At 40.9% G+C, this 18,420-nt stretch overlaps 1 protein-coding gene and 1 long non-coding RNA gene across 5 annotated transcripts in view; one reads left to right on the forward strand and one right to left on the reverse strand.

Moving 5' to 3' along the window:
- txndc16 (thioredoxin domain containing 16) overlaps positions 1–18,420 on the reverse strand; it is a 115,064-nt gene that overhangs the window by 35,475 nt on the left and 61,169 nt on the right. For all 4 annotated transcript variants that reach the window (XM_073039841.1, XM_073039842.1, XM_073039844.1 and 1 more), the window contains one exon: positions 15,028–15,196. In XM_073039841.1, coding sequence (XP_072895942.1) covers positions 15,028–15,196 — 169 coding nt within the window. The remainder of the gene's footprint in view (positions 1–15,027; positions 15,197–18,420) is intronic.
- Positions 1–18,420, forward strand: part of LOC140724972 (uncharacterized) — a 79,251-nt gene that overhangs the window by 28,043 nt on the left and 32,788 nt on the right. The gene's annotated exons all lie outside the window — the stretch shown is intronic.

An 18,420-nucleotide genomic window follows, 5' to 3' on the forward strand; every position in this document is an offset into this window, starting at 1 on the left:
AAGACTGGACAAACCAAATATAAAAAACTGTAAGACTGAAACAAAATCTATGGTCCAAGTCCGTATCCAAAACACAGAAAACCTGGGCAACATTGTCCAGGCATAACAGCTGGCCTCTCCCTCTCCAAAGCAGAGCGATCCCACCAGTGATCAAATGGCAGTCTCCCCTCTCCAAAGCAGAGCGATCCCACCAGTGATCAAATGGCAGTCTCCCCTCTCTGGCAGCAGAGCGATCCCACCAGTGATCAAAAGGTAGTCTCCCCTCTCCAAAGCAGAGCGATCCCACCAGTGATCAAATGGCAGTCTCCCCTCTCTGGCAGCAGAGCGATCCCACCAGTGATCAAAAGGTAGTCTCCCCTCTCCAAAGCAGAGCGATCCCACCAGTGATCAAATGGCAGTCTCCCCTCTCTGGCAGCAGAGCGATCCCACCAGTGATCAAAAGGTGGTCTCCCCTCTCCAAAGCAGAGCGATCCCACCAGTGATCAAATGGCAGTCTCCCCTCTCTGGCAGCAGAGCGATCCCACCAGTGATCAAATGGCAGTCTCCCCTCTCTGGCAGCAGAGTGATCCCACCAGTGATCAAAAGGCAGTCTCCCCTCTCCAAAGCAGAGCGATCCCACCAGTGATCAAAAGGCAGTCTCCCCTCTCTGAAAGCAGAGCGATCCCACCAGTGATCAAATGGCAGTCTCCCCTCTCTGAAAGCAGAGCGATCCCCCCAGTGATCAAAAGGCAGTCTCCCCTCTCTGAAAGCAGAGCGATCCCCCCAGTAATCAAATGGCAGTCTCCCCTCTCCAAAGCAGAGCGATCCCACCAGTGATCAAATGGCAGTCTCCCCTCTCTGAAAGCAGAGCGATCCCACCAGCGATCAAAAGGCAGTCTCCCCTCTCCAAAGCAGAGCGATCCCACCAGTGATCAAATGGCAGTCTCCCCTCTCTGAAAGCAGAGCGATCCCACCAGTGATCAAAAGACAGTCTCCCCTCTCCAAAGCAGAGCGATCCCCCCAGTGATCAAAAGGCAGTCTCCCCTCTCTGAAAGAAGAGCGATCCCACCAGTGATCAAAAGGCAGTCTCCCCTCTCCGTAGCAGAGCGATCCCACCAGTGATCAAATGGCAGTCTCCCTTCTCTGGCAGCAGAGTGATCCCACCAATGATCAAAAGACAGTCTCCCCTCTCTGGCAGCAGAGTGATCCCACCAGTGATCAAAAGGCAGTCTCCCCTCTCTGTTAGCAGAGTGATATCCCCAGTGATCAAAAGGTAGTCTCCCCTCTCCAAAGCAGAGCGATCCCACCAGTGATCAAAAGGCAGTCTCCCCTCTCCGTAGCAGAGCGATCCCACCAGTGATCAAATGGCAGTCTCCCCTCTCCAAAGCAGAGCGATCCCACCAGTGATCAAAAGACAGTCTCCCCTCTCTGAAAGCAGAGCGATCCCACCAGTGATCAAAAGACAGTCTCCCCTCTCCAAAGCAGAGCGATCCCACCAGTGATCAAAAGGCAGTCTCCCCTCTCTGAAAGCAGAGCGATCCCCCCAGTGATCAAAAGGCAGTCTCCCCTCTCTGAAAGCAGAGCGATCCCACCAGTGATCAAAAGGCAGTCTCCCCTCTCCGTAGCAGAGCGATCCCACCAGTGATCAAATGGCAGTCTCCCTTCTCTGGCAGCAGAGTGATCCCACCAGTGATCAAAAGACAGTCTCCCCTCTCTGGCAGCAGAGTGATCCCACCAGTGATCAAAAGGCAGTCTCCCCTCTCTGAAAGCAGAGCGATCCCACCAGTGATCAAAAGGCAGTCTCCCCTCTCCGTAGCAGAGCGATCCCACCAGTGATCAAAAGGCAGTCTCCCCTCTCCATAGCAGAGAGATTTCACCAGTGATCAAAGGCAGGTAGCTGGTGATCACCTTCCACATTTACCTTGATGATTCAATCTCATTCATCACTTTAATCAATGAACAACAGAAGCTTTAATTGACAGAATGAACAAAGGAAGCTTTATTTGGCAAATTGGAGTCAAATACTGGCTTGTGCCCCGCAGTCTTCTCACCACGAAGTACACGGACACCACCTCTGCCTCCAGGAATTGTCTGAATCTACAGAGTGCTGAAACTCCCAAATGATCTTTGAATTGCCAATCACAGGCTCCAGCAGTCCCAGGAACACATTCAAGATGAAAAACAAATGCACAAGACGTAAAAGAAGTGAAATATTTAGCTTCATGATCCATCCAGAAGATGTCGCCCAGAGGAGTGTCACCTTGAATAAGGATTCTGTTTTGCAGTTGAAAAACAGGTACTGGGTTATGTCCAAAATCATCCTTTCGTGGCTGATGAAACAAAGGGTGGTTCCTTGTTCCCAAAACAATTTTGACAGATGTATATCATTGCCACACAACTCATATGAGTATTTTTATCTTCAGCATAGGAGAAGGCCGGCTGGAAACCCACTGTGGACAAGTTACAGAATGTGATAACCATGGAGCTTTCATTCTCTGAAACCTGAGGCACTGAATCTCTCTGCTGCAGAGAGGGGAGACTGCCTTTTGATCACTGGTGAATAAATAAAAATAGAACATGGAAGAGTCCAGCACATGAACAAGCCCTCTGGCCCACAATGTTGTGTCAAAACAAATAAATTAGTAAGCAAAAGCCCACTAAATTAATCCCTCTTGCCCGCACAAGATTCAAGCTTACTTACCACCTGTACACCAAAACTTTCAGTGAAGTGTGTTGTGTGTGTTAACAACCAACACATCAGAGTGTGCGCTGGGGGCAGCATGCCAACGTCACCACACACTGCGGTGCCAACATAGCATGCCTACAATACTCAGCAGAACAGCACAAAACAGCAGCAGCAAAGTAAGCCCCTTTCCGCACTCCCACCCACACATACACACAATCTTTTCATCAATGTCCATATTCTTCCATTTTATGCACATTCATCTTTCATTTATTTATTTAGAAATCCAGCACAGAGCAGCTGCTTCCGGCCCAACAAAGCCACACCGCCCAGAAACCAACCCATTTAACCCTAGCTGAATCTCAGGACAACTTACAGTGACCGCCGATTAGTGCACCTTTGGACTGTGGGAGTAAACCAGGGCACCCGGAAGAATACCATGCACACACGAGAAGGACTTGCACACTTTCTTACAGAGGATGCCAGAATTGAATTCCAAACTCTGTCGCCCCAAGCTGTGATAGCGTTGTGCTAACCGACACGCTACTGCGGCGCCCTTCAATCCAAGAACTTCCTGAACACCCCCGTCAGATTTGCCTCCACCACCAGTCCAGGCAGCACATTCCGAACACCCACTCCTCTCTGTTAAAATAATACATGCCTCATATGTCTCCTAGTGCACCTTAAATGCATAGCCTCTACTATTAGTCAACTCAACACTGAGAAAATACTGGCTATCTACTCTATCTATGACTCTCACATAAGACAAAGGAGGAGAATTAGGCCATAGATCATGGATGATTTATTTTCCCTATTAACACCACTCTATTGCCTTTTTCCCAAAACGTTGGATGCACTTACTAATCAAGAGTCTATCTGGGTATATTTAATATAAACAGTGAGTACTAGGTGATAATAATCATAAAAAAGAACAGAAATAGCTGGCTACAACAGCAAAATAGACGTGTTCCATTGCATAACGGATACTGAATTCACTGAGCAGTATTTTTAGCAAATGGAATGGCCAATGAGAAACAAATACCACTTTTGCTCTGTGCTCTGGATTTAAAGGCATACAGTTTGCTTATAAGTTTAACTGCTTCAACCAAACCAGCTAAAATGAGCTTTGATGATGTTGTGAAAGTAGTACAGGAGCATTTGGAACCCAAAACCAGTGCTGATTGCAGAACACTTCAGATTCCATCAGTGAAATCCACAGGAAGGTGAGTCCACTTCATCATACATGGCAACATACCTGAGGAAGCTTCTGATACGTGAAATCAGGCAGTTACTTGCAAAATGTGACTTGGGAAGGGTGCAAGCACTGGGCTTTTGAGTATAAAGAACCAGAATCTATGTGCGTGCATTAAGGTTATTGCATGAACTTGAATTGAAAGCAAAACACTGCTTGTAAAAGTAGATGCAAAGACCAAAGCCCAGCTGGATGAGCGGAAGGCCAAAAAGAAAGCAGTCAATGGAGATAGGAAAACTGAAAATTTGTTGGATAATGTTATGGATGTGAAAACCAAGAGCGGAAATTAGATCGTAAAGGGAGCAACAGAAGGATTAATAAGAATACTCCAGTGAACTAAATTTACCTTCCCAAAATCAAGATGCACATCCTTAAAAGAAGAAAAAAGGAAGAGGTGGGTGAAATAAGTGCTATGGAAATGGAATAGAATAAATGAGACCTAATTTCTTGAGAAATTAGCAATTTCAAAGATACTCACAAGAAACCATAAGAAAAAAAAAGCGAGAAAAAGAAAGACAGGAAGTTGAAAAGGAGAGAAGCAAGGATCAAAGTAGATCCAGAGAGAAAAGGAGAAGAAAGATGTCCAGAGCTTTCAGAAAAAAAAATATTCCTGTAGTCCCAAGAGGCCCCAGAAGCTGAGATAGTTTCACAGCCACAATTCTCACCAGCCACGCAGTGACACCACCCCCCCCCCCCAACCCCCTGTCAGCAAAGACGTTATCCTTTAAAATAAGAAAGCTTCAACAGCAATTATATCTTTAGGCCTGAAGAGGACAATTTAAAAATTTCCTATGCTGTCTGTTTAATAGTTGCAATATATAGTATGCAGTGTATATAGTTGAGATGCATTCTCTATTGAGTTGGAGTTTGCAGCAAAGTAGGGAGGAGTGCTGTGTATTTAATATTTCAGTGGTATTTGAATAATATTGTCAATATATTGTTTGATTAAGCATTTTTGTTTAAATATTTCATTCTGGGTTATATGTAAAAATATGTGAATTGCATACATGATACGACCATGTGATATTTCACAGCTCGCTTAAGGTATAAACAATGTACACATGGTATCTCCCAGCTCCCTTGTTTTCCTTTCAATTAGTTTTTATGCTTTGGAGTTACAAAACATAACACTATCAACTTCCACTTTAAACACAGCCTTCTGTGGCAATGATTTCCACAGATTCAACATCTACCAGATCTCCTGTCAGTCTTTGCCATTCCAGAGAAAACAACCTCCCCAATTTGCACATACTTCTATTCCATGGAAGCATCCTGGTAAACCCCTTTTGCACCCTCTCCTCTACATCCTTCCCATAATAAGGCAACCAGAAATGAAGGTAATGCTCCAAATGCGGCTTTATAAAGCTGCAACATGTCCTGACTCTTGAACTCAATTCTTTGAGTAATAAAAGTGAGTATGTCACGTGTATCAAACACGAGGAGTCAAGAGTAACGCACATAAAATGCCGGAGGAACTCAGCAAGCCAGGCAGCATCTATGGAAAAGAGTGAACACTCATCGTTTCGGGCTGAGACCCTTCATCAGGATCGGAAAGTAAGGAGGGAGGTCAGGGTAAGAAGGTGGAGTGGAAGAAGTACAAGGTGGTAGGTGATAGGTGAAACTGGAAGAGGGGGAGGGGTGAAGTAAAGAGCTGGAAGGTTGATTGGTGAAAGAGATAATAGGCTGGAGAAGGGGAAATCTGATAACAGAAGACCATGAAAAAAAGGGGAATGTGAGGAGCACCAGAGGGAGGTAATGGGCAGGTAAGAAGAGAAGATGTGAGAGTGAAACATGAATGGAGAATGGCAATGGGAAGGGGGGGGGAGGGGGCAATTACCAAAACTTTAAGAAATCGATGTCAATGCCATCAGGCTGGAGGCTACCCAGACGGAATACAAAGTGTTGCTCCTCCAACTTGCATTTGGCTCGTGGGCAGTAAAGGATGCCATGGACTAACATGTCAGAATGGGAATGGGAAATAGGATTGAAATGGGTGTCCACCGGGAAACACAGAAAACCTACACCACAATACAGGCCCTTCGGCCCACAAAGCTGTGCCGAACATGTCCTTACCTGAGAAATTACCTAGGGTAACCCATAGCCCTCTATTTTTCTGAGCTCCATATACCTGTCCAGGAGACTCTTAAAAGACCCTATCGTATCTGCCTCCACCACCGTCGCTGGCAGCCCATTCCACGCACTCACCATTCTCTGCGTAAAAAACTTACCCCTGACATCTCCTCTGTACCTACTTCCAAGCACCTTAAAACTGTGCCCTCTTGTGCAAGCCATTTCAGCCCTGGGAGAAAGCCTCTGATTATCAATGCCTCTCATCATCTTATGCACTTACCTGTAATTGTGTTTTTGTGGCAGGCAGACTGAAGGTGCTCAAGGAGGGAGATTGAAAATCTCTCTCAATGTCAATAAGATCAAGGAACTGATAGTAGACTTCAGGAGATCAGTAATGATCAGAGGATCAGAAGTACAGAGCGTCAATAACTTTAAATTCCTCAGTGTCACTATCTCAGAGGACCTGTCCTGGACCCATCATATAAATATAATTGTGAAGAAAGCATGACAGCACCTCTGCTTCCTCAGGATTCTGCAGAGATTCAACATGTCATTGAAAACCTTGGCAAACGTCTATAGATGTGTGGTGTAAAGTATGCTGACTGGCTGTATTACAGCCTGGTATGGGAACACTAATGCCTTTGAGAGGAAAATCCTACAAAAGGTAGTGGATTTGGCCCAGTACATTACGGTTAAAACCCTCCCAACCACTAGCACATCTATACAAGACATTGCCATAGAAAAGTAGCACCCATCACAAAGATCCTCACCACAAAGCCCATGCTCTTTTTTCACTGCTGCCATCAGATAGAAGGTACAGGTGCCTCAGGATTCGCACCATCCGGTTCAAGAACAACAAGCTCTTGAACAAAAGGAGAGAACCACACCCATTTAAGGACTCTTTTGTCTTGTTATTTCATGCTTGTTATTTATTGCTATTTATCATCTTAATTTATTTATTGCTGGAACATACTTGTCCTGAACTCTGCACAGATGGTCTTGAAATCCTCCACATGTCAGATGTGGACTTGCCCAAAAACAGCTGTTTCCAATTAACTCTCCCTAGTCCCTGCCTAATGCTCTCGTAATTAGGTCCAGGCTTATCCCTATCCATAGCAACTTTAAAACTTAAGGAGTTGTGATCACTATTCCCTAACTATTCTCCCACTGAAAAGTCAGTCACCTGGCCCAACACTAGATCCAGTATAGCCACTCTTCATGTTGGGACTGTCTATACGTTGATTTCAGAAACCCTCCTGGATGAAGCGAACAAATTTTGCCACATCTAAACTTCTTGTACAAAGCAAGTGCCTGTCTATATTAAGGAAGTTGAAGTCACCCATGACATCAACCCAGCTATTTTCACATCTTTCTCTAACCTGCTCGGATATCTGTTCCTCAGTGAGTTCTACCCAAGTAGATGAGTCCTCTATTACTTCCCCTCTGAGTGCAGCAGTTGTATGGTCTTTGATTAATAGTGCAACTCTACCCCTCCCACCACATTCACTTCCTTCTCTATCTTTTCTAAAACATCTAAACCCTGGAACATAAAGCACCCATTTCTCTACCCTTTGCAACCAAGTCTCTTCTGTGGTCACAACATAATAATTCTATGTACGGATCCATGCTCTAAGTTCATCAACCCGACCTATAATACTCCTAGCATTAAAATACACACACTTCAACTCATCAGTCGCACTGTGTCTATTACCTTACCTTACTTCTGCCTTTTCTTTCCAGTTATTACATCTACCTTCCTCTCAATTGCTCCAATTTCTGACCTCGTGCTCCGGTTCCCATCCCACTGCCAAACCCTGCTGAGTAACACTAATGAACCTCTGACCAAGATGCAGGTTGCCCTTCAATTAAGATGCAACCTATCCCTCTTGTACAGGTAACCACTGCCCCAGACTAGGGTTCAACGATCCAAGAATCTGAAATGTTGCTCCCTGTGCCAGTTCTTCAGCCACTCATTCATCTGTTCTTTCTATTCTAGCCTTGAGCAGCACATGACAGCAGAAGTAATCAAGAAATTACTACCTTTGTGGTCCTGCTCTTTAAGCCTCTTTCTTAAATCCCTATACACATCACACGAGTACCCCTTCCTCCATTTCTACTTACGTCTTTAGTGCCAATATGGGGAAGATATTAATTGTTAATCTGAAATTAAAAACAACAAAATGAACTATTAGAGGAAGAAATTTGGAACAAGAAGTTTGATGGACAAGGTTGGAGAATGGCCACATTACTACTGAGGTCAGTAATTGTAATACAAGGTTTGTTGAAATCTTAGCATTATTTGTACTAGTCTCCTTTAAATTCCAGTCACTCAATTTATCCCCTAATAAATCCATAAGCAAAAGGTCTGCACCATTCAACAGTTCCAAGTTTTTCTCTCTCTCACACCTAACAGACAACAAGCAATTTTATTTTTCAGGCTTAATCTGCAGAAAACCAGTCTTCCTGTCAGGAAGTTAATCGAGCAGATCTTCATCCAGTGTTAGACACACCCATGTTCCTTCATAGAGGTCTAACAGGTCTAAATTATTCACTAAGCCACAAAAAGTGCACATAACATTTCACAATTTGACCATTCAACATAAATGAAAGCAACAGCTCAGTCCTTTGACGGTGTGGCTAAGCACAGCTCTAATCTCATATTCAAGTTTGCTTTTGACACCACTGCTGTGGGCAGAGTCAAAGGTGGTGATAATTCAACCAGTTAATTATCTCTTTTTTAAGTTCAAGAATGGTTTTACACTTCCAAAGATATGGTTTTGGAAAATCTCCCTTTGAAATTAAACTTTTGAAACTAAGTTACTAAGCACAATTCCTGTTAATGTGGCCTTCTGAAGCTGCAACCTTAGAAACCTCCAGGTCCACTATTTTAAAAATAATTTCAATAATCTCAGAAGTGTAGAGTGTTTCAACAGAACCTATGAAATGCCATTGTTCAAGATGTGAGATGTAAAAGGTATTTCTTAGAAAAGGTGGAATTGAAACAAAATAGTCATTGAAATCAAGGGGGGCATGGAAGCGTAGTGATTAGCACAATTCTTTAGAGTACACGCAACCCGGGTTCAATACCCACCGCTGCATGTAAATAGTTTGCATGTTCTTCCCGTGACTGCATGTGTTTCTTCTGGGTGCTCCAGTTTCCTCCCACTGTCTAAAGATGTAACGGTTGGTAGGTTAATTAGTCATTGTATATTGTTCGGGTAGATGGAGCTCGTCAGCCTAGGAAGGCAATCCATCTAAGAGAGGGAAAACTCTGATTTCAATCCTCCGCTGCTTTGCGGCCATACCCACTCATGGAAAAGGCTTCAGGAGTAAACCCTGAGGACAAATCTGGAGCTGGAGTCCCTAAGGCAGTCCGACGTTGCCTTCAACCTCGCTCTGGCAACTCCTGCGACGACACTGGTACTAAGCTGTATCAGCCCTTGCCCTTCCCTTCAACAACATTGGTGTCGTGGAGAGGGGAGACTTGTTGTATGGGCAACTGCTGGTCTTCCATACAACCTTGCCCAGGCCTCCACCCTGGAAACCATTCCAGGTGCAGATCCATGGTCTTGCGAGACTAACGGATGCCACACAATTGTCCTGTGATTAGGCTAGGATTAAACAGGAGGACTGCTGGGGAGCGGGCCTTGAAGGGCCAGAAGAGCCTATTCTGCTCTATAATCTCAATAAATAAATAAAAATAAAAAATCATTTAGATGATTGTTATTGTATACTATCAATTTTGCCTTTCTGTTTTCACTGTACAGTAAATCTGTGCCAAAAATAGCCCACAGAATTGAAGTGAATTGACTTTACTTCTTACATCCTTCACATACGAGTAAAAATCTTCATGTTATGTTTGTCAAAATGTGCAAACATAGTCATTTATAATAATTATGACAAATAGAACAGTCAATGTAACATAGAAATACACTCAAATCAGAAAGATTTAGCCATGAAAATGTATAATGAAAATCCAGAGAAGAAGCCCAACACAATTCAGCGTGGGCAGCAGTGAGGGTACAATAGTCAATATCCAAAGTGAGTTGCTGCTGCTTTCCTTAATCAACCATTAAAACTGCCACACCCTCCGCCAGAACTTTAATATTCTATGAGAACACAATTGGGCCTTTCCCCACCATTACTTTCAACACAGTCAGGATGATGGGCACACTGAAAAGCTGTATCAGGCAATAACAGAATGAAGAAGGGAGAGTTAGGGATGAGAGAAGTAAGAAAACCTAACAGGTATAAATAGGCCAGAACCCTCATTTTGCCTAGTATTGCAACTTCTGGATGTGAAACCTTTCAGAGATTAAAGCTTGGCTATGAGCTTAATTTGAGGATACAGAATATAATGAGAAATGTTACAGATTAGGGGAAGTGTCTATAACCAGACAGCATGGTTTATACTAAGGGGTAGAAGGCTTTAGAGGAGCTTCAAGGAAGAACATATTCACCCAGAGTGTGGTTGAAATCTGCACAGCACTCTCGAGGAATGGTGAACATAGGTAATCTCAGAGATGTATCTAAGGGCTTCAAATGTATGGCATAGAAGGCTACTGGCCAAGTGCTACCAAGTAGAATTAGCAAATGGTCATTATGGCCTAAAGTCCTGTTTCCATGCTGTATGATAACAAATAATTGATGCCTTTCATGTCCACTCACGTTATCGTAATTTAGTAAATGGTCTTGATTTTTCTGCAAGGGAAAAAGGAACAGCTTTACCAATCCAGCTCATTTCCAATCACTCAGAGACTATTAATAAGCTTTTCAGCAGAATTTTCTAATAATCCCCGCCAGTTTAAAATAGAATGAGAGAAAGTAATAGAAAAAGGGAAATGTACAAATCTGCTCATATGCCATATCTCAATATTAGTTTCCAAAAACATATGTCAAATTTGCAACTTTGAATAACTATGCAGTTTAGCACCCTGAAATTTACTGCCTTCCTGTTCAGGAATGGGAATGGTAAGAGTACTGGAAAAATAACACTGAGGTATGAAAACATTTGTGCAATCAATGTGAATGTGAGTTTTGGCTGTGAACAGGAATTGCTGAGCAAATAAACACACATTAGCTCTGCCATCACAAGATAGTCTAGATCAGGTAGGCAACATGGAGGGCTGAAAGGCCCGTTTCTGGGCCATATAACTCTGACTCTAACTTTGTCTGTAATTTTCCATTGGTCCCATTCAGGATCTCAAAGATGAAGTTTCACATTAGGGTATGAATATATATGATCAATGGGACCAATGCTATATGAATTAAAAACCTCACTTAAGCTCATGATAACAATTTTATTGACCTTGATGAGTCCAAGGGGTAAGAAGCAAAGATCTCCCCAGCAATTTACTTCACTTTTTACCACAAATTGCTGATTTATAAACTTATAAGGGTTATCATTACTATGTTGCTATCTACAGCTATTTCACGATCATTGCTACAGGAAATCTTTTGATCTAGGTCTGTGATAACCTGTCCAAGGCTCTGAAGCCACATATGGCTTTTTGATTTACAGCCTGCATGATATTTGGCTTCTGTATCAGCAGATTAAATTTAATTGACTAGAGCACAGTAATTATACTGTATTTTCTATTATCCATTGCTAATACTAGACAAAATTTAAAACCTGTTAGGAAGCAATGACACAAAGCCAGGGGGTATATAGTTACCATAGGAAACAATGATAAAAGAAACAGCTAGTATTCAATCAATTTCCATTGAAAGCGTTTGATACCCATAAACCATGACCGGTTTTAACATCATAAGGTGCAGCTGTGAAAAAAAATGCTATTTTAGAACAGCAGTTATGACATGCTATGTGACATAAGTGGCCTGAAAAGAAGTCACCATGTTTAAACAGACAATGATTGACTCCTCAGCACATATATAAACACATTTGTTCAATCCTGAAATGTACACGACCATAAGGCATTCTAATTTAGTGAAAAAAATTAAAGGATATAGCTTGTTACCTATATTTACACATTTAATGATTGTATGTGTGTATTTGGGTGGAGTAGCACACAGGCTATGAGAACAGAATTGGCTCCAATGTCATATAACTATCAGTTCCAGTGATCTAGAATATAGATCGTGTTGGCAGAAAATCAAATTTATTGCAAAACTTCAGTCAAAAACAAAGATTTATTTTGGTAACAGTGCAGAAACATAACCAGGAACGCCTTGTAGCTGACTTGCTTGCTAGCTCCACTCAGTGCAACCCTTATTTAAGGACTGAATAAAAACAAAAGGAAGGAAGGACTGGATTATGAGGCCAGACAGAGCAAATAGTTCTATTATTTGGTAGAGAAATCATTTGTCTCCCTACAAGGAAGAAGGCAGAGAAAACCTCTTGGATATTGTCACAAATGCAGGTCTAGACTGAGTGAGGATCTCTAAGAAAATAGGAAATTAGTATTGAGAAATTAATGGAACTAAAAGGCAATTAATCTCAGAATCTGATGAACAAGTACTCAAGGTTTCAAAGTGGGTGATAATGCAGCGAGTAAATAGTTGTCATCATTAAAAATTCCCTGAATTCCAAAATGATTTGCACAGGTTGGAAAAATAGCAAATGCAACCCAATTCTTTATAGAAACACAGAAAATAGGTGCAGGAGTAGGCCATTCGACCCTTCGAGCCTGCACCGCCATTCAGTATGATCACGGCTGATCATCCAACTCAGAACCCTGTACCTGCTTTCTCTCCATACCCCCAATCCCTTTAGCCACAAGGGCCATATCTAACTTCCTCTTAAATATAGCCAATCAACCGGCCTCAACTGTTTCCTGTGGCAGAGAATTCCACAGATTCACCACTCTCTGTGTGAAGAAGTTTTTCCTCATCTTGGTCCTAAAAGGCTTCCCCTTTATCCTTAAACTGTGACCCCTCGTTCTGGACTTCCCCAACATCAGAAACCTTTAGAATTTTATACGTTTCAATAAGATCCCCTCTCAATCTTCTAAATTCCAGTGAGTATAAGCCTAGTCGATCCAGTCTTTCTTCATATGAAAGTCCTGCCATCCCAGGAATCAATCTGGTGAACCTTCTCTGTACTCCCTCGATGGCAAGAATGTCTTTCCTCAGATTAGGGGACCAAAACTGCACACAATACTCTAGGTCTGGTCTCACCAAGGCCTTGTACAACTGCAGTAGAACCTCCCTGCTCCTGTACTCAAATCCTTTTGCTATGAATGCCAACATACCATTTGCCTTTTTCACCGCCTGCCATACCTGCATGCCCACCTTCAATGATTGGTGTACAATGACAGGAGGAAAGGAGGAAGGGGTAAAAACAAGATCAACAGACCAGTTAGCAGTGAAAATACTGGAAAATATTCACAAAAAATAACAGGATCCTAAGAAAATATAAACAGGAATGGACAGTCAACAATAAATGAATGGAGTCAGTCAGCTCTTTGAAATTGTAACTAGCAGAATTGGTAAGGGTGTAACTGTGGATGTGATATATTTGTAAAGTCAAAAGATATGCCCCAAAAGGGGTTGTTGGATAAATGCAAATAATATTGGGTTAAGATACTGGCATGAATGAGAGATTGGTTAATGGACAGAAATTAGAAAGTAGGAACAAATCCATCTTTTTTTCAGATTGAGAAGCTATGACTAGTGAACTGTTGCAAGGATTGCTACCACAGTCTCAACAGTTAACAATCAATATCAATAAATTAAGTGAGTCATTCAAACGTGATATATATAAGCTCATTGATGATGGAAAGCTAAGTGGCAATGTGGAGTAGGCAGGGGTGTAGAGAAGCTTTAGGAGGATATGAACAGGTTAAGTGAATGGGCAAGGACATGGAACATCAGAGGAAGAATGCGAAGTCACCCACTACTAAAAAAAAATCATTTCCAAATGGTAGACTAAAAGACATTTGTGATCAGAGTGATTTGTGTGTCTTGTGAACAAATCACTGCAAGTTTATGGGTTCAGTGAGAAATCAGTATACTAGTTTTTATTGTAAAAAGATTTGTGGACAAGGTTAGAAACATTGCTCTAATTGTCGAGGCTTGGTGAGACTGCATTTGGAATATCGTGCAGAGGTCTGTCCTTCCAGTCTAAGGAAGAGGGAGATAAAGGAAAGGCAACAAATGTTCAACAAACTTGAATATTATTTTATCAGGAAAGATTAAACAGATTTGCTTATACTCAGGCAACAAGAGTGAATCTGCAGATGCTGGAAATAAATAAAAACACAAAATGCTGGCAGAACTCAGCAGGCCAGACAGCATCTATGGGAGGAGGTAGTGACGACGTTTCGGGCCGAAAATCTGAAACTCCTGATGAAGGGTTTCGGCCTGAAACGTCGTCACTACCTCCTCCCATAGACGCTGTCTGGCCAGCTGAGTTCTGCCAGCATTTTGTGTTTTTATTTGCTTATACTCGCTTGAGTTCAGAAGAATGAAGGATGATTTAAATAAAATGTATCATAGAATATTTTACACACGTCAATTTTTCCTCTTGTTGAAATGTCACAGCCTCAAAACAAAGGGTTGGCCATTCAAGTCAGAGACAAGAATCTTTGGGGTTGTTCACCAAGAGGGCTGTGGAGGCTTAATCATTCAGTATATCCAAGGTGAGATTTGTCAGTATTTTAGCTACCATAGGAGAGAAGTGGTGCCGTGGCAAAAGATTTTACTTAATGGCATAGTAGAAATAAAAGGCTGAACAGATACACCTGCTTCTATTTCTTATAAGCTCAATTAACACTGAATGTAGTCTAGAAGTTTAGACATTAAGTTATCTAGGAAGGGATAGCAAATTGAAGTCCCACCAAAACAAATTGTGACATTAAAGTTATAAGGGTGGTAACTTGCAGGTAATTATCACAACCATGAATCCTGCTTATTTCTTGGTAAAACTTAACTGGTTCACTGATGCTCCTCAGGATGCAAATTCCTCCCCTTTCAGTAGGGCACTTCTAATAACTTAACAAAAGTAAATATATACAGCATTGCTCACATCTAAAACACAAAGAAAAAAATATGTAAATGACCAGTTTGAGCATAATTTACTTACAGCATAATGAACTTCAACAAATTTTGTGTTCCCAACATTCCAGTGTAGAATAAAGGGTCCTCTCCATGACTATAAATTTTCACAGCAGGCAACTGCGTGGCATTCTCAGTTGAACAGATATGTGGCCAATCTCCACAGTTAACCCGGGCCAGTAAAACATCCTTTAGGTCTGTGCAACACAATTATTAAAACAATTTTATTACATCTACTTAAAATGAAAGATTGACCCTCAATAAATGGGCATTTAGGCTCAGAAGTTGTTATCCTGTAAGTACATACAAACTTGCAACTCTATAAAATTACCATTACTGTGATAACTTCAACACTTATTATATTTGAACATAAATTAGTAATCCAGGAGCCTTTTATTTTGAGCTGCACTAAAAGCATGTAATGAAGCTCACAGTAATATCTGTTAATATGCATTATTAAGATTGCTAATGTACAGTCAATCTGATGTGGCAAATTTAAATAGACAATATCCATTATAAATATGGCAGCGGCAACTTGGAAAGTTTTCAGAAGTGCAGGATGAAAAGATAAGAAGAGCAAAATTGAAGCACTAAAAGCTACATTAGCTTTCAAAGCGTGTCATTTTTTTCTGTGGGTGGCTTTACCATAAAAGTAAAATAATAAATTGTTGGCATAAAATATTGACCTTTATGTGATAAATTGAAGTAATGTTTATCAAACTGAAACATACGCACATATAACACAATTTATAAAATAACATTTTCTTTTGGGATTTTCCCCCCAATCACATGGATAGAATATAGCTCTTTTTCCAAAAAGTGTTATTTTTGAAAGGTCCAGGAAGACAATATGTAATAAGGAATAGGTAAAGAGAGAATGAGCTTTATTAAGGCATTGGAAATGTGCAGCTGTTTGATTCTATACAATCCCAAAAACGATTCAACATCATGGTTTATTTTCTTAGGGAAGCAATTCTCTCAGATTCTACAAAAACTCCATCAACATTCTGTGCTATTCAGTAATGCATCTGTATTCCCATCTATCCCCCTCAAAAAAATGCACCGCTTGTGAATTTCCTCAATTTTCATTACTTCTGTGCTGGATGTAGTTATACCTTTTCTTTGTTTAACACTGCCAATACGTACATCTACAATGAGACCTTCAGAATATTCTCTGTATCTGTAGGTGCATCTTTATGACATCACAATAGTTCCCACTAAAAGATTCCATGTTTAGATCTCAGTAATTGAAGACTAACTAAGCCACAAAGTTTGTTTTGAACATCCAGTCAGTTTCTTACACATTTAGTTGATGAACTAAATTTTTAATACATCACAAAAATAGCTAGGCAAATACAAATTCTATTCCTGTTTACTAGAACCACTATAATGACAAATTAATGCAGAGTCCTGATAAAGGATCTCAGCCCAAAACCTTCACTGTACTCTTTTCCATAGATGCTGCCTGGACTGCTGAGTTCCTCCAGCATTTTGTGTGTGTTGCTCGGATTTCCAGCATCTGCAGATTTACTCTTGTTTGAAATTAATGCATTTGATAGCTACATAGAACAGATATTCCTAATTATTATACAAATAATTACTGAATTCATCAATAAGTGACATTAATTATACTAATTACAACTAGTTTCATAATAAAATTTTATTCAATTGTATATTCCAATTTAGGACACGAGAACTATTGCAGAGAATTAATGCTTGTGCTGCCTTTTTGTTGGACAAACCAATATATTATCACTGTCTCCTCTCTCCTTGTGTCTAACACTGTTTCAAATAATTAAACGTTATTTTTCTTAAAGCTAAGTGACGAACTTCGCAATAAATGAAGTATTTTAAAATCTATTTAACACCATATCAATCCACAACTAATCCTAAATTGTTTCATAGCTGATTTTGTTAACCTTGAATTGCAGTCAAAGCTACAGAATGAACATGGCAAATTGAAATGAGCAAATATTTTTGGAGGAGTTCGCCAAAGTAGGAATACTGTCCAGAACATTAAAGTTATTACACCCACAGAGAGACATGTTCTTGGAGGGGTTGGATGAAAGAGCAGTTATGGGGGAGAGAGAGGCAAAAACAGGGGGGGAAGAGGAGAAAGAAACAAAATAAAGGAAGACTGAAACGCGTTAAAGCCAGGCACAAGAGGAGGAGTGGAATGAAAGGAGTGTGACAAGGAAAAAAGTGAAGAGATTGATGGGGAAGGGGGAAGGGGGAAGGAAGAGGAGAAGCACGAATTATAAACTGTTTCATTGGGAAAGAGGGAGATTTGTGGGGATGATGGCCAGCCTATCTATGCACCCTAGCTGGGAGAGGAATAAGGGGTGTGATTTAAACAAAATAAGATGAAGGGAAGGCACATGACAAAATATAGGGGTGTGGACAGTAGGAAAGGAAAACCAATAGGTCTGTCACTCAAATGTGCTGGCATACAGTCAGTAGGTTTTCCTATGTTAAGAAAATTTGAATCCCTATTTCACTATGTTGATATATTTCACTGTATGTTTCTACATTAGATTTTCATTTCTCTAACTACTTTCATTCTCCATTTACTACCCATTCCTACTATTTCTTCATGAAAACCATACAGCCTATAATCCTACAACTTTCCATCTACATTTTTCAGACTTTTTGGAAACTTCTGAAGTTTCAATATTTATTTTTTCTGGAATGCATTGGCATCCCACAGATTACACCACCATCTGCTGGTGCATCTTTGCTATTCTCCACTCCTACTAGTTTTTAATTAACCAACAAATCAAAGCTATGAAAAAGACTAAGACCAATCTGAAGATTGTGAAGACACCTACTGGAAATGACAATTAAAGCAAATTAATTCCTTATTATCATTATATCCATGAAAGCATTCAAAATATTTGCAGTGTAACTACTCGCTGCTGCAACCGAGTAGAAAGCACAGCTTCCAACCCTTTGATTCTTGAACCAACAGGCAAAATACTAAGAACTAAAGTTTAGCAAAACTACGAACACTTTGAACATGATGCATTAAAATAGACTTTTCTTTTCTTTTAATTGTATACTCACTTGTAAAAATGTTGTGTTCTTATGAATGCTGCTTATATGATGCCATCTCTCTTTAATGCAGCTACAATTAAGTTTTTCAATGGGCCTGTGTATACATGTACTTGGGCATATGACAATCAACTCATGTAATGTATGTTTTTGTCCTTTACAGTCTACAAGATACAAGTGACTCACAGTAAACAATATCAAACAAAACCATACAGACCATTCAGCTGACAAGGTTATGCTGACCTTACAACCTACTCCAGGGTCAATCCAACACATTGCCCGCCAGTTTTCATTCATCCATATCCCTATCAAAGTGTCTCTTAAATGTGCCTCATTCCTCTGTCCCTACCACCACCTCCAGCATCATATT

The sequence above is a fragment of the Hemitrygon akajei genome, chromosome 3, assembly GCF_048418815.1.
Source record: "Hemitrygon akajei chromosome 3, sHemAka1.3, whole genome shotgun sequence".
In the NCBI taxonomy this organism is placed as follows: Eukaryota; Metazoa; Chordata; class Chondrichthyes; order Myliobatiformes; family Dasyatidae; genus Hemitrygon; species Hemitrygon akajei.